The sequence below is a fragment of the Microplitis mediator genome, chromosome 2, assembly GCF_029852145.1.
Source record: "Microplitis mediator isolate UGA2020A chromosome 2, iyMicMedi2.1, whole genome shotgun sequence".
Taxonomy (NCBI): Eukaryota; Metazoa; Arthropoda; class Insecta; order Hymenoptera; family Braconidae; genus Microplitis; species Microplitis mediator.
In genome coordinates, this window is record NC_079970.1 from 6,217,278 (window position 1) to 6,233,313 (window position 16,036).

Genomic DNA, 16,036 nt, shown 5'->3' on the forward strand with positions numbered 1-16,036 from the left:
TGCTACACAACACAACACTGGCAAAATAGACCAGCGATATCAGAGCCCTAACATATATAACATAACATTGATCGTTCGAATCGCCGTGTGATATGTATATGTATATATGTATACATAAAAAGTAAGATAAAGATGGTGAGAGAGTGAGATATTAAAGGGAGAGACAGAGATGAAAGCACTAAAGTCATTATAAAGACAAAACAAAATATATAAAACGTTAAGCTGAAAATAGTTAATAATACTCTTTGAAGTTAATAATACTTGAGCTGTATACATTTTTTTTTCTTTTATTTATTTTCCCTCCCTCATTTTAAAGGATTAATTATATGTATACAATGTATGTATGTATGTACATAAGATTGTGGCATGGAGTGAACATTAAAGCTCGATTTAATAATGAATATATATGCTGGTAGACTAAGTACTTAGTATGTACACACGTTTCCTTCGTCAGAGTTTATGTAATGGTGCAACTTGTACCTGTGTAAGAGAACACGGCGTGGGCAGAATGGACGTTAAAGGGGGAATGGAGCACCGAGCAGACGAGATCCATACATGCCATCACCAGCACCAGAGTATATACATATCCAGAGTGTAGTAAAGAGGAGATTAAAAAATGTACCGGAGAATCAGAGGAGGATGAGAGCTACGAGAATCTGAATATGGCTGTCCGGTTGGTTTACTCAATGAGTAAAATCTCTCTCAAAAGTTGTGCGCCCACATTCTATACTCCAGGTTTAGTTATTGTAACTATATACATTTATATTAGTCAACCGTAAATCCAGTCGGCTTTTAATATCATTTTTTTTATTAAGTTTTTGATTTACTCTTATACTCTCATATATTTTTATTTTTTTTATTTACTAGATGTACGAGTTACGATAAATGAGAAAAAGAGAGAGGGAATTTAAGAGTAAAATAATTATTTAAACACACGTGTATTGAATTGCTTGGTCTGATGATTTGCAACTCGTTCACGCGAGTATCTGTGAACGATGATGTATTACGTAAAATGTTAAATAGAAAAGTGAGATCCGCGGGAATATAATATTTATTTTTATTTTATATATGTATTGTATACGTTTGTACAATTGAATATCCACTTCATACGTTATTTCAAGTAATTGAATGAGCTCACATGATATAACTTGAGAGGGAAAGAAGATAATATTTATCAAATAGTATATTGTGATTTGCTGGCGGAATTTAGGTCTGCAAGGGAGTAGAATATGACTAGAGTAATCGATTGGGTTATTTTCGGATAGATGTCACCAATAGCTCCACGTTTCTCATGTGCATGGAAAAATTATTCTTGTTTGAAATGCTATGGTGTAGTAAAGCCAGACCATGTTGGCCACCTGACGGAAATTCTAATAAACTCATGGAAAAATTATTATGACCATAGTAAAATTTCCAATGGTTACAGTAAGTGTGATATAATGGTGTCACGCTTAAATAACCGAATGACAAAATAACCGTATGACAAAATAACCGACGACAAAACACACAAAAACCATGATAAAAGGGCGGTTATTTTGTCATTCGGTTATTTTGTCGTCGGTTATTTTTTCGCGATTATTTTGTCGCGGTTATTTTGTCTTTGGTTGAACTGTTACGCAACCGATATAATCGCTGTCAATTTTACTTTGGCCATGGTAATTTTTCGATGTTTATTTAAATTTCTGCAGGTGGCTACCATGATTTGGCTTCACTATGACACTATGCACGGAGAAATAATTCTCGTTTAAAATTCCTATGGTGTCGTAGTGAAGCCGGACCATGTTGGTCACCTGACAGAAATTGAAATAAACACATGGAAAAATTATTATGACTATAGTAAAATTTCCAATGGTTACAATAATTTGTGATATAATCGCTGTCAATTTTACTATGGCCATAGCAGTAATTTTTACATGTGTTAATTTAAATTTCTGTAGGTGGCTAACATGGCCCGGTTTTACTATGACACCTTAGAACTTCAAACGAGAATAATTACTCCGTATGCTCGTCTTTATAAAACGTACACAGATGACCAAACAGAGTGCACTTTAAAAATTATAAATCTAAATTTTTTTCGACACTTTTTTCTGAAAATAAGTAAATTGTATTGACTTTTCATTAAGACAAGTTCGAGTCAACAGCCGAGAGACAAATCAAGTTCGAGGAACAGAAATTGCAAAAGGATTTTACTACAAGTAATCTAGACTTTGTACAAAAATAACTAAAAAAAATTTATAAATTATTCTATCACATTTACTACATACTATTTGCGGTATCTTGCAAATGAAATACTCCGCGATTAAAATATTATGAATTATAGAAGTGGAAGCTATTCTTGCCTTCTACCATGCCGGGAATTACACGAAGTAATCATGAAAAAATTGATTTATTTTTGAATGAATTCAATGTTATAATAGAAAGGAACCGATAAAAAATGATGGTGGTTTAGTCCGGGAATCGAACCCATGTCTTTTCGCGTTGATTTATTACTATTTATTTATGTAATTATTTTAATGTCAATAAGTGGTTTGACCAATCTCGACTAATTGAATATTTTTATTCAAATAAAAAAGCGAGGGAGTAATATGAGGGGGTGAAAAATTATGCGCGACAGCGCCCACGCTACTACACACGAAACCTCGTCCTGACATAAACTTTAGCTCGTATCCCACGTAAATTTTTTATTTTTCATTCATTTCTCTTCTGTATCCAAGTTATCATTTTATATTTTTTTTTATTTTTCCATCCTTTCCAGCTCCCTCGGAATTTTTTTCCATGCGTAGGCGGTCGTTTAATGCAATTGCAAAAGTAAATTCCCATCCCAAATTATCGTCTTTTTTACGGATCAAATAATTCGATAAAAAATTACTGTCTATTTATAAATTTTATTGTGTGACTTGCAGACTTTATTAGTATAAAAATAAACTCAATATTTATTTATTTATTTTTATACTCATATTCAATTATTTTTTTTTTTTATTACGCATGTTATATATTTATTAATATAATGAATGAGAGCTCAGTCAGACAATAACAGGAAAATTTATCACTGTTTGCGGTAGATAAAAATTATGTACTTATGAATGTATGAGTGATAAAATCATTGAGTTTATTGATTAACATCGCTCTTATCATTATCATAATAAGTTATTATCATCATAGCCTCGTCATATCATATCAATTATTAATTCAGCGACCTTGGGGAGTTAAAAATTTTTTTTATGAATGAAACTCGTCAGAGTACACGTGTATTTACATTATTAATTACATTTTGTTTCCGGGCTGATAAATTAACTTGCAGGCTCATTAGTATTAATATTTATTCCGAGAGTAATTAAAACTCGAGTTAATTAGAATAATTACATATTTAGTATATACCCCTCATAAATTATTGATTAAATTATAATTATATTTAAATAAAATATATGTTATATATTTGAAAAAAAAATTAACGGCTATCGGTAAAATAATTTCGGGTTATCAATTAGTAGTAAAATAAATAATGTTACCGAGCAATGGTACGGGTAAAATAAATAATTTTGTACAGTACAGAGGGCGGTAATTACGCAAAAATATGTACGAGATTGTTTACAATGTGATGAAAAATAATTGAACGGCGTCAGGTTTTTTTGAAAAGTATAAAAAATTTATATAATGTATTAATGAAAAAATATTTTATTGATTTGACAGTTAATTTGTGGGATAGTAATTATACGTATGTAATTTAATTGTAATAATTAAAAACTTAAACCTTGAAAATATTTTTTTTTATAAACATACATTGAGGATAAGGTTATAATCCGAGGAAATATATATCCTGATAACACGTAATTTATTTATTGATTTCACATTAAGGGATGATATTAATAAAACGCTAAACTGCAATTATGGACTCTGATGAAACAAATAATTCTAAAGTAAGATTATTGTATTTATTTATTTTTATTTTATTATTTAATGCTTTTTGTCATGCAACCAATCAATAGTTTATTAACTGACTAATATTTTGTTTAATTTTTATGAACATTAAATTACCAGACAATTATGACACTGAAGTTAGAAGACAATTAACAATTTTCGGATTTTTTATTTTTCGACAAATCAATGACAAAAAAAATAAACTAAAAATATGCATGTGTAGAAAATTAAAAAAGCTATAGGTGCAATTTTTTTTTTATCATTTATCGTTTTTAAAAAAATCCAAAAATTATTAGAAGTCTGCTGACTTCAGTATCATAGAGGTTCCATGACAACTGATCCCCGACAAGTGATCACACGATAATGAATCCCACAGACAACTGATCCCACTGACAAATTCATAAAAGAATTAATTATTAATTAATTACTATGACATGAGTAATTAAAACTCACTGATGTAAATATAAAAAGTTAAATTATGTAAAGTAGTTGTTGATAAAAATCAATTGACAATCAATTGTTGATGGGATCAATTTGTAGGGATCACTTGTCGTGGTATAAAATTGTTGGGATCAGTTGACAGCACACCTATCATAGACAATTAACAATTTTTGAATTTTTTTTCTACGATTTAATTAAAAAAAAAAATAAAATAAAAATATGCACATATAGACAATTAAAAAAACTATAGGTGCAACTTTTTTTTTTTTTAATTTGTCGTTTTTGAAAGTAATACAAAAATTATTAGACGTCGGTTAACTTCAGTAGTATTCACATTTTTATGATCCTAAAGTTAGCAGACAATTTAAAAATTTTTGAATTTCTTTTTTCACCAAATCAATTACAAAAAAACAAAAAACTAAAAATATGCACATGTAGAAAATTTAAAAAACTACAGGTGTAATTTTTTCAAATATTTTTTTTTTTATAATTTATTGTTTAAAAAAAAATCTAAAAATTATTAGACCTCGGCTAATTTCAGTATCACATTTTTATGATCCTGAAGTTAGCAGACAATTTGACAGTTTTTGAATTTTTTTTCCAACGATTTAATTTAAAAAAAAAAACAAAATAAAAATATGCACATGTAGACAATTAAAAAAACTATAGGTGCAATTTTTTGAAATATTTTTTTTTTAATTTGTCGTTTTTTAAAAAAATCCAAAAATTATTAAACGTCGGCTAATTTCAGTATCATTTTTATATTAATTTGAGTCTTAATGTAGTTGACAATTACTAATTTTTTAACTTCTAGAATAAAAAAAAAAAATGCGTACTTAGATAATTGAAGAATCAGCACGCGCATTTTTTTTAAATTTATAAATTGTCTCTTGTCTGCTATATTTCCACTCATTATTTTTAAAATCTTAAAGTTACCAAAAAATTAACAATTTTCGATTTTTTTTATCAACAGTTCTATTTAAAAAAAAAAAAAAACTAAAAAAATGCACATGCAGAAAATAAAAAAAACTATAAGTGCAATTTTTTAAATTTATCATTTTTAAATAAAATCCAAAAATTATTAAACATCAGCAAATTTCAGTATCATTAATTTTTTTTTTTTAGAAACCCAACACCCGTTACTCCCGTAAGCAGATCGTCACTGACAATGTAGCCAGGAAATTTCTCCAGAACTTCGATCCCCAGAGTAGCGAAAGAGAAAAACGTAAACTCCACCGTCGTCTTTACCCGGGTAGTAAAAAACACATTTTGTATGACGAGTGCGGTATATTTATACAAACTGGAACAAATATCTGTGACTGTCTCCAGCCAGATTGTTCAGGATGTCATTTCCCATGCTTGAAATGCGGCTCCACCAAGTGCGCTCACGAGTGCAGGTAATTTATTTCAAATGTATAGATCAACTTTCACAAACAAACACATTATTCAAATTTAAAATTTATTTTCAATAGGATCCATCGCAGATGGACGTATGATTCAATTGAAAATGAAGGAAGTGACATAGTTTTAAAAAATCCAGTAATTAAAGACTCTTAGCTCTAAAACCTTAATATTTTAAACTGACCTCTCTCAAAATAATGCATAGAAATTTTTTAAAAATAATATTTATTATTAACAATACATGAAATATACATTCATTTTTTATTTAAAATTTCAAAAAATGTTTTATTAATCGTCCAAGATTATTTTAAATTTAAAGTCTTGATATAAATAAATTTAAGTTATTAATTATTAAACTAAAAAGGATTTAATGCCTTAATTAAATTATTAATTATTATAAGTTACGCTTTTAAATTAATGCTGATAAGCTTTTACAATTATATATGTATATAGATGATAAGTATAGATAGATATATCATACATATATTATTGTAAAAGCACAGTGGCAATTTATGAGCACCTACACAAGTAAAAGCTTGCATCCGTCCCATCAACTACCACCCTCTCGTCGGCTATTGATTTTTCATGTCTTCGTAGAGCATTACGACTGGTCGCCGTAGGAACCCAGTGCGCACATATCTGCACACAACGAGAAACGCGCTCGAACCCGGTGTTGTTCCTAGTGGGTGTGCTTCAGAGAGTCCTCGCGACGCGAAATAATAAAACCCACTAGCGTGTAAAAATTTTAAAAAAGTTAAAGAAAAATTTTTAATTTAAATCAAAATATTGCGTAAATAAAAATAAATAAAAATAATTGCGGAGAAAAAAAAGTCATTCGTGTAAACCAAAGTGCCGACTGAATTGAGCAACGAACAACAACAATAATAAATAAAAAAAAAAAAAAAGTTAATACGGATGTGATTAACTTTTATAAATAAATATATACAGGGTAGAAGTGCGTCGACCCAGTGAGGACAGGAGTGGCTGCACTCTTGACTTTTCTCTGTCCTTATTCGCTGGTGCTTCCTACGTATTCTCTTAACCTGCAGGAGCAGCCCCCACGCGCCATAAAGTTACTGGGGGATCCAACCCCCGTAAACTCACTGGAGTATCTAATAGAGTCTGATACCCTTATCAGTTGATACAGATACAGCACATAGGGTTTAGTCCTACATCATTACACCCTTGATGTAACGTGGGTGTTTTACTTCCGTCATCTGTAGACTTAAAGCTCTCGAGACAAAACCAGAGACGCGTTTTCAGTAAACTTGATATTCAAAACACCCGCGCTAATTGATTGAGTTATTTTTAAAAAATATTGTAATGTGATAAAAGTGGTACAGTCTGTCGCGTTTTAATTTAAGTACTAGTGCTGTCAGGTAATCTCAGTTACAGCCTTGACACTGGTGTAATCCAGACACCAGAGTGAGTCTCATTGAAAGACGATATCAAAATAAACGCGTATTGTTCGGAATTACGAGGGTTGCTTCTGATTACCAGCAATAATAAATAAATAAATATATAAACCCTGACAAGGAAGAAATTAGTGGCTATTTCGGAAAACAAGACGTGTTCGGAGTCAGCCAAAATTCTATTGTTATTTTTGAGGGGATAATTATTGAGTTGTACACATTTTTTGTGTGCGTCATCGACTCTGTCGTCACCAGTTCTGTAAGCAACAACAATTACGACCACGACAAGAAAGACCAGGCAGATAAGGGGAAAAATTATTATAGGTTGATATCTTGATTAACTGGCGGAGGAGAGAAGATTATTGGGTAAAAATATAAAAATAAAACGTCATCAGTGGCGGTAAGATTGCGAGGTGGATTATCGCATGCTCTTGTAGCCTCGTGCGTGAGCACGGGTAAGTGAATAAATAACCAACGTATATAAGGGACCCCGTGACCGGGGGTATAATCAGTCGCGACGGCAGATGTCAGGATGCCGGAACAGAGCAACGACTATAGAGTCGTGGTATTTGGAGCCGGTGGAGTTGGTAAAAGTTCGTTGGTATTACGTTTTGTGAAAGGAACTTTTCGCGAATCTTATATACCAACTATTGAAGACACTTATAGACAGGTACTTTTTTAGTTTTATACTTTTATTACGTTTATACTCGAATTAAAAACAAAAAACACTGGAAAATATTACATTGGAAAAATTTTACTGGTGAAAAAAATTATTAAATATAGGGGAGGAAGGGGCAAGACGGGGTACTTACGGAAATACAAAGTAAAAAAATAAAATTTTAATTTTTTGGCAAAATGGGGTACCCCGAAAAAGGTGAAAAATTTCTGGATATTAAATAAATTTGATTAAATTAAATTTTTTTGAAAGTAATTTACATCAAAAGAAATTAAATTTTATATAATTACTGGGTGCAAAGGAAGAAAAAAAAAATTTTAATAGTTTTTATCATGAACCAAAAATATTTTTCGACTGACACTCGATTTTTGAAAAAGTTCAAAATAATGCTCAATAAATAAGACTTTCTTTAAGAATAAAATTTTTCGATATCTCGCTCAGTTTTTGAGAAAAATGGATTTCGAGAAAAAGGCGATTTTTTCAACAAAATGAAATATTTCATAGATTTTAATATCTTCAATTTTTTTGTATTTTTTTCCGGAAAGTGCGTTTAAAGATAAAAATTTTGAAAAAAAAAAACGTCTGAATAAGTCCATTCTTCAAGAAGTTATAGCTATTTAAAAAAAAGTTTTATTTCTTCGAGTTCTACTAGAATTCGCGATCATTTGGTGGCGCCACAAAAATCGTAGACTTCCCCAAAAGTGATTTTGGATTTTTTAATAATCAAACTTTTTTTATAAAATTTTTGAGGTACCCCTCCCTCCCCTATGTAAAATAAAACTTTGAAATCCATATTTTTTGTAAAAAAAATTACAACATTTTCGGTCTGAATTTGAATCTAATTTCCAAGTAACAAATTTTTTCTCAATAAATATCAGAACTTATTAAAAAAATTAATCCCTCATTCTTATTGATTACTTTTCACTCATGTACAAAATAACAAAAGTCATAAGCCACGAAAATTCGATGACTAATAATAAAATCTGCCCACATGAGTAAACCTCCAGTAAAATTTTTCCGGTCGTTTTATTTAATATCCACCCACTCATACATTTTATTATTAATTTTTACCATCGGAATTACTGTTAATATTCATACTCAAATTACAAACTTTTATTTGAACTCATATATTCATAGCTCTAAATAACTCGCTGATTTATATTTATATTTATATTTAATGTACTTATGAATATATTTATGAAGCAGCAGAGTGTCAGAGGGAGTATAAAAACTTTTAGTCCCGTTTATTCATAATTCAATGCTACGGGACAGGGAAAATATTTAAGGCTGATGACCCGTTGAGGGTCGAAGAACCAAACTCGAGTACTCAAACGAGTCTGCCTGATACTACAATAATGTACATATAGTAGACACATTGTCACTGTAATATAAACTGTGTACTACTACTGTGTATCCCCTGTCTCTAGCTCTGGTACTCCAGCTCTAGCCCATTGTTTTCTATTCTTTAAATTTTTTATAAACAACTTTTTAAATAATTAAATAGCTGAATATGGGTAAACTGGCTTGGGATCTGTGCTGTGTACGTCTATGCGACGTGTGTGCTCTCTACACATCGTTGTCGTCTATTTACTCACACAAACAACGACACACTTAAATTTTATTTGTTGCTCGAATGGATGAAAATATTTACCGACACTCGTTTTTATTCATACGTTAATTCAACACCACTCCAGTATAAATAAAATTATTTTTATCGTTCAAATAAACAAATCAATAAAATATCTTTATCCTCAATACTTTTTATCGACTAAAATAATCAAGGACTCGGTGTTATTTTAAAAAAAAAAATCATTTATTTTATGTCAACTAAATAAATATACGATGATATAGAGCTCAGTTGTCTGGTTTTCATCTTCCATTACTGATTCACATTTAAATTTTTAACTCCTTATCTTAAGTTAGCACTTGGCGCTAGATAAAAAATTAAAAAATATTAAAATTAAATAGTCTGTTAAATTCTTATTCTTGTTTTATCGATCGACTTTACCAATATACCGGTAAATTTATCTCTCTCTAGCAGTACATCATCGGGATTCCCATGCGGCACATATATCTACTGCAGAATTGTGCAGTTGCTTGTAGATATATATCTACTGAGAGCCGGAAATGTAGCCTCGTTTTTACTCGTCTCTCCACACCATCCCTTGCACACCCTCTATAGCCGATCCCTGTACCGTGATGTTCATCATCTCTTTTCCGGCAAACTCAATTTTCTTCCATCCGAGCAAAGCGCTGACAGTGTGAGGCAAAACACTCGATACGAGTAAATTACAAAACACAAATAAAACAACAGCAATAATAATAGACGCGACAAATAAACAGAGTGGAGTTTAAAAAAAAAAAAACAATTATACAATTGTAGGTGATAAGCTGTAATAAAAATATATGCACACTTCAAATAACGGATACAACCGGGTCCCACCAGTTTCCTGCTATGCAGCGGCTTTCGATAAGTAAAGGTCACGCATTCATCCTGGTGTACTCGGTCTGCTCGCGGCAAAGCCTAGAAGAATTACGGCCAATCTGGGCAGTGATACGGGAGCTTAAGGGTCAGGATATTTCCCAAATACCGATAATGCTGGTAAGCACGTTAACCCAACGTTAAATTAAGTCAGGTAGAAGATGAGTATATATATATATATATACATACACGGAGAGAAATGTCATGCTGTTATTTAATGTAATTATAACTTTGCCGTATAGTATTTAATCCACGATAATCAAAGTAAAGTAAATTTGATTGTCATGTAGTAAATTCTCATATGTTTATACTGCAAAAACTCGCGAGTGAAGTTGGAGTGATTGTGGATTTTATTTAAATCTGAATTTACTCCGTCATTCGGAGTTTAAAAAATTACTTCGCATAGGGAGTAAATAGGGAGTTTGTTTTTTCAGATGAGTGATTTCGGAGTGATCGGGATTTTATTTAAATCCGCATTTACTCTGATTCGGAGTTTAAATATTGAAATAAACTCCGCTTTGGAGTAAATTTCACTCCGAGGAAATTAAATAAATAAACAGTCATCCGATCCGCATTCACTTCGGAAATTTTTCGCGGTGTATGGTAATGAGTCCTATGCTGTTAACTACACGGAAAAAACAATATAGTAGTGGCTACTCCCTGGGATAGTACTGAGTACTTTCTGTGAAAAAAAAAATTTCAGAGAGTATTGTATGCTATTTAGACTATCCACTACTATCTAGACTATATTCACTACTGCCCGAAATTTTTTTTTCACAGAAAATACTCAGTACACAGTTGAAAATTTTGTGTTCTTGTATAAAAATTCAATGGTTAAATATTTTGTCAATTATTTGACACCATCAAGTGTAAGTTTAACTAAAGTTTAATGTGTTAAACTAATACAAAAAATTGAGTGGACCGTTTGGGACATGTGATTTGTGTTAAATTTAACACAAATTTTTCAACTGTGTACTATCCCAGAGAGTAGCAACTACTACATTGTTTTTTCCATGTACTTGTTTTCAAGTATTTCTTATTTTTATATTCAGTAAAAAAAATACTATATATAAATAAACATACAATAGTTAGGTCTACACTGTAAAAAGAGCGGTGTTAAAAATGGACTCGTTTTAACTCCGCCGGGTGTAAAAATGAAATTACACCGGTGTTAAAAATACCGGTGTTAAGTCGGGGTAACCGGTGTAAAAGCGGAGTAAAACCGGTGTAAAAGCGGGGTAACAGGTGTAAAAGTGGAGTAATGTCGGTGTAAAAGCGGGGTAAATTGCGTCCGCTTGGAGTATTAACTTTAAAGATTATAAAACACAAAAAATGTCAGTTCTTTATGAAAATTAATAAAAAATATCATTTATTAACAAGTATAGTAATCGAGTAAGTAAAAATATTCACAAAGTAAAATATTTTAACACCGGTAAAGAATATTTACACCGGTGACGGCGTTATTTTAACACCGGTACTGAATATTTACACCAGTGGTGGCGTTATTTTCACACCGCTTTCGGGGGTAAATTTAACACCGATAATTTTAACACCTACACCGCTTGGACTTACCCCGGTGATTTTTTACAGTGTATGCATAGTAATGGTTATACATCGCGGAAATGAGCATATTACGTTCTTATAGCAACACGCAGAAAATTTTTTAGTAAAAATTACCTAAAAAGTTTGACATTGTGAGGACATGTAGTAAACACCTAAATCTTTTATATGCACATTGTAAAATATAGTACTCGATAACATGGATATGAAGTGCGGTCTCTAGTAACAACAGTAAAAATTTAATTACTGGCTAGATGTCCTCACAGTACTAAACTTTGTGGGTAATTTTTATTAAAACATTATCTGCGTGTACGAATTACTTTACTGTCCGCATGAAAATACCATATATGATGAATATATATGGAAAAATATATAATCAATGTGGGAGTAGCATATAAGTGGCCAAAAACGATATGTATTTTCTTATATATAATATAGTAATTTTGAATATAATTAATTATATACGTAAGTTTATAAGTTAATACATGTATTATATATATTTATAATCATATATGTAAACTTATAAGTTAGCACATATATGTATTACATATATTGATAATTATATATGTAAATTTGTAAGCTAGCACACATATATTTTATTTATTTTTACATATATAGAGAGACTTATATGGTTCTATATATCGAAAAATATACAAAAATTTATAAAGTTAAATACATGGTACATATATCGTGCCACATAATGATGAATTATATATGTATTCTTATTTGTTTCCATATATAAATAACATTTATTTTTGAATATATGAAAATTATAAGTTTTCAGATATATAAATAATATATTGAAGTTATACGGAAATATATAAAATCATATAAGAGAAAACATATATAGAAATATAATAAAATCGGCCAAAATCTATATATAGTTCTGTATAAGATTTCATGTATTGTCACATATATATTTATATCTGTAACATATATATTTTTTAATATACGTTTACCATAAATGATATTTTCATGCGGGTGTTAAAAGGACATCAAACAAAAAAATTAATTACTGTGCTGCAGTGTAATTGCTATGCTCGTAAAAAAATACTAATTATACTTTTTAAATCAGATAGGAATATTTACTATAAATTTTTCTCCATGTAAGTATATATATTAATATGTTGAGGAGGAATAGAAGAGAAAGAGGAGATGCCAAGGTAAATGGTGATTAATTGATAATTGATAATTGATAATTGACGTTAATGGCAATGATGGAGAAAATAGAGTGAGATGACTAGACGTGTCGATACCACTCAACTTTGTAATGGCCTCAAACTCCCTCGTACCCGCAGATAGACTAGACCGCAGACCTAGACTTAGACTAACTAGACTACTCTGCTATGCTCTACACTGACATGTCTCTACACTACCCATGACTCTTACTGCTATATATATGTATATATTTATGAATATACATGGATGTGTCAATCACTTATATTTCTATTGTCTTCCAGTAAGTCCATGCATGTACATAAATATATAAATATAAGCTCGAGCTTCTCAAAGACGAGGCAACTTTTATCGGTGTAGATAAGTTGCCTTTGTTTTATATAAGCGACTATTGACAAACTTCTTTGTATATACTTATACCCTCGGAAAATACATTTGTTGTATTCGAGACGTATTTGTTAAGTACTTTGGTACGGTATTCATTATTTTGTTTATTTATTTGAATATTTATAGACCACTAGAAGTTAATTTTATTTCTGTATGTTTTCATAGATGGACTGAGTTAAGACGGATAATCTCTTGTTTTCATATTAATTTAATGTATGTTAAGCTCAAATAGACGGAGATAAATAATGATAATAATTTTAAATTAAATTAAAGTTTAGTTGTTTTGAGTTTTGTGTGATTTTTTAAAATATTTTTCCGGCTTAAAATTATTTTGTTTAAAAAAACTTGAGGACTACTCAAGTCTTCTGTAAAAAATTGGGATCGATTTCGGAGTGATCTGGATTATTTTTGGATCCCCATTTACTCTGACCCGGAGTTTGAATTTCAAAATAAACTCCCTTTGGAGTAAATTTCACTCCGAGAAATTAAATAAATAAACAGTAATTTACTCCGGATTTATTCCGCGTTCACTCCGAAAATTTTTTACGGTAAATAAAAATAAAATAATTTTCGGTAAAATAAAAGTGATAAAAATTTTTTATTAATTTAAATGAAATAATTGAAGGATTATACTTTGTAAAGTTTATATTTTAATTAAAAAAGTTTAATTTACATTTCATATTATGGTTTTAATCCGCAGTATTACATTTAGAAGATGATACTCATATTAAAAAAAAGTTCATGTGAATATTTAATATATACAAGATATCATATTTTTTTTAGTATTTTATTTAAAGTACCGCTCAATTATAATAATTAAAAAACAAAAACCAGGTCAAGTTGCTACGAATGTTAAAGTTCTTTTTTTTTTAAATTTAAAAAAACCAAAGGTTAATATCACGAGTTGAGGGCACTCTCTCCTTTCATTTCCTCCTCTTCTATATACTCATTCAAAGTCTATTCATCCAATAGCTTTTTAATGTATGTATATATATATATATACGAACCTATATATCTATACATGTATAGACTAAAATATTGATGTAGACGTATGGCGTGATGTTGATTCTTGACAGGTCGGCAACAAGTGCGATGAAAGCCCTTCAGTACGCGAAGTATCAATGAGCGAGGGTGCGGCCGAGGCTGCTAATTGGGGCTGTGGATTTCTTGAGACCTCTGCCAAGACTAATCACAACGTTAATGCACTTTTCCGCGATCTTCTTACCCTCGAGAAGAATCGCTCGGTCTCATTACAGCCGGTGCAGAGCAACAACGCGATAAGCCTTAAGGAAAAATGTGCCGTTATGTAAATTTATTATTAAAAATTATTACTATTAATATTACTATTAGTATTTAATTAATTAAATAATTCAATTCATTCATTAAATACTTATTGAATTTTATTGGCTTGTAAGTATTACTAAAATTAATTACTTTAGGTCATGGTGTCATGAAATTAATTATCACTTTGAATTTCATGTCTATCCATTAGGTCGTGAACTATTTTATTTTAAATAAAATATATAAAATTTTATTTTCTATACTAGAAAAGAGTGGTGTTAAAATAAAATAACACCGGTGTACGCGGTGTTAAAATCGGTGTAAAACAAAATTCCACGTATAGAAATTAGAAAAAAAAATGTATTATTCAACACCGAAAAATATTTTAACACAGGGAAATTTTTTTAACACCATTTCCGGTGTTGAAATTTAACACCTACGGCGCCTGGACTTACTCCGATTTTTTTTACAGTGTATATTTTAATTAATAATTTACAAGCACAAAATTAGAAAAGACCGGTGTTGAAATAAAATAACACCGGTGTACGCGGTGTTAAAATCGGTGTAAAAAAATTTCATGTATAGATATTAGAAAAAAAAATGTATTATTCAACACCGAACAATATTTTAACACGCAGAAACGTTTTTAACACCGTTTTCGGTGTTGAAATTTAACACCGAAAATTTTAACACCCACACCGCCTGGACTTACCCCGGTTTTTTGTTATAGTGTAGATTTTAATTAATAATTTACAAGCACAAAATAAGCGTACAAATATTTTTATTTAAAAAAATTGTTTTTTATTTTAATTAAATTTATATTTTATAGATATATTATTATTATTTTTATTGTAATGTACATGATAAAAAATTATGTGGTCTTTTATTGTTAACACGAGAAAAAAATTTAATATCGTTTACGATCTGATGGCATCGCACATATGAAAAAAAAAAAAATAATAATAATAATAAATAAATCGGACGACACACGACGCAACCGTCCGTTCTGTAATTATTTAACTGACATTGTGTAGCACAAAATAAACCGAGAATTGTTTTTATTGAACTGCGCTTGTATTTTTACTGATGACGAATACAATTGTCTGTAGATTTTATTGTTAAAAGTTATTGGTAGTTGCTACGTGTAAATGCTATTTCCATTTATTTTATCCAAGACCAATTTACGATTTAACGCTCGAGTTATTTTAAAGTTAATGAATATAAATTAAATATAAATTCAAATCGGTTTTGTGTCGCTCGATTTACAATGTAAAAATTTTTAAATAAATCAGTGCGATTGAA

At 30.1% G+C, this 16,036-nt stretch overlaps 2 protein-coding genes across 2 annotated transcripts; both read left to right on the forward strand.

Annotated features, from left to right (window-relative positions):
• The first annotated feature begins 3,588 nt into the window (after window positions 1–3,588).
• On the forward strand, window positions 3,589–6,041 carry LOC130678408 (ARL14 effector protein). Its single transcript, XM_057485572.1, has 3 exons — window positions 3,589–3,917; window positions 5,485–5,756; window positions 5,832–6,041. The coding sequence occupies exons 1-3, from the start codon at window positions 3,888–3,890 to the stop codon at window positions 5,914–5,916; spliced, it is 387 nt and encodes a 128-aa protein (XP_057341555.1). The 5' UTR covers window positions 3,589–3,887; the 3' UTR covers window positions 5,917–6,041.
• Window positions 6,042–6,180: 139 nt separating this feature from the next.
• On the forward strand, window positions 6,181–15,505 carry LOC130678407 (GTP-binding protein Di-Ras2). Its single transcript, XM_057485570.1, has 3 exons — window positions 6,181–7,842; window positions 10,232–10,450; window positions 14,530–15,505. Exons 1-3 carry the CDS (start codon window positions 7,705–7,707, stop codon window positions 14,761–14,763), a joined length of 591 nt encoding a protein of 196 aa, XP_057341553.1. The 5' UTR covers window positions 6,181–7,704; the 3' UTR covers window positions 14,764–15,505.
• The last annotated feature ends 531 nt before the right edge of the window (window positions 15,506–16,036 follow it).

Coding starts and splice junctions, on each gene's coding strand:
- LOC130678408 (XM_057485572.1), top strand. CDS start 3,888: ATGGACTCTGATGAAACAAATAATTCTAAA. Junction 3,918..5,484: donor ATGAAACAAATAATTCTAAA/GTAAGATTATTG, acceptor TTTTTTTTTTAG/AAACCCAACACCCGTTACTC. Junction 5,757..5,831: donor AAGTGCGCTCACGAGTGCAG/GTAATTTATTTC, acceptor TATTTTCAATAG/GATCCATCGCAGATGGACGT.
- LOC130678407 (XM_057485570.1), top strand. CDS start 7,705: ATGCCGGAACAGAGCAACGACTATAGAGTCGTGGTATTTGGAGCCGGT. Junction 7,843..10,231: donor TTGAAGACACTTATAGACAG/GTACTTTTTTAG, acceptor ATACAATTGTAG/GTGATAAGCTGTAATAAAAA. Junction 10,451..14,529: donor CCCAAATACCGATAATGCTG/GTAAGCACGTTA, acceptor GATTCTTGACAG/GTCGGCAACAAGTGCGATGA.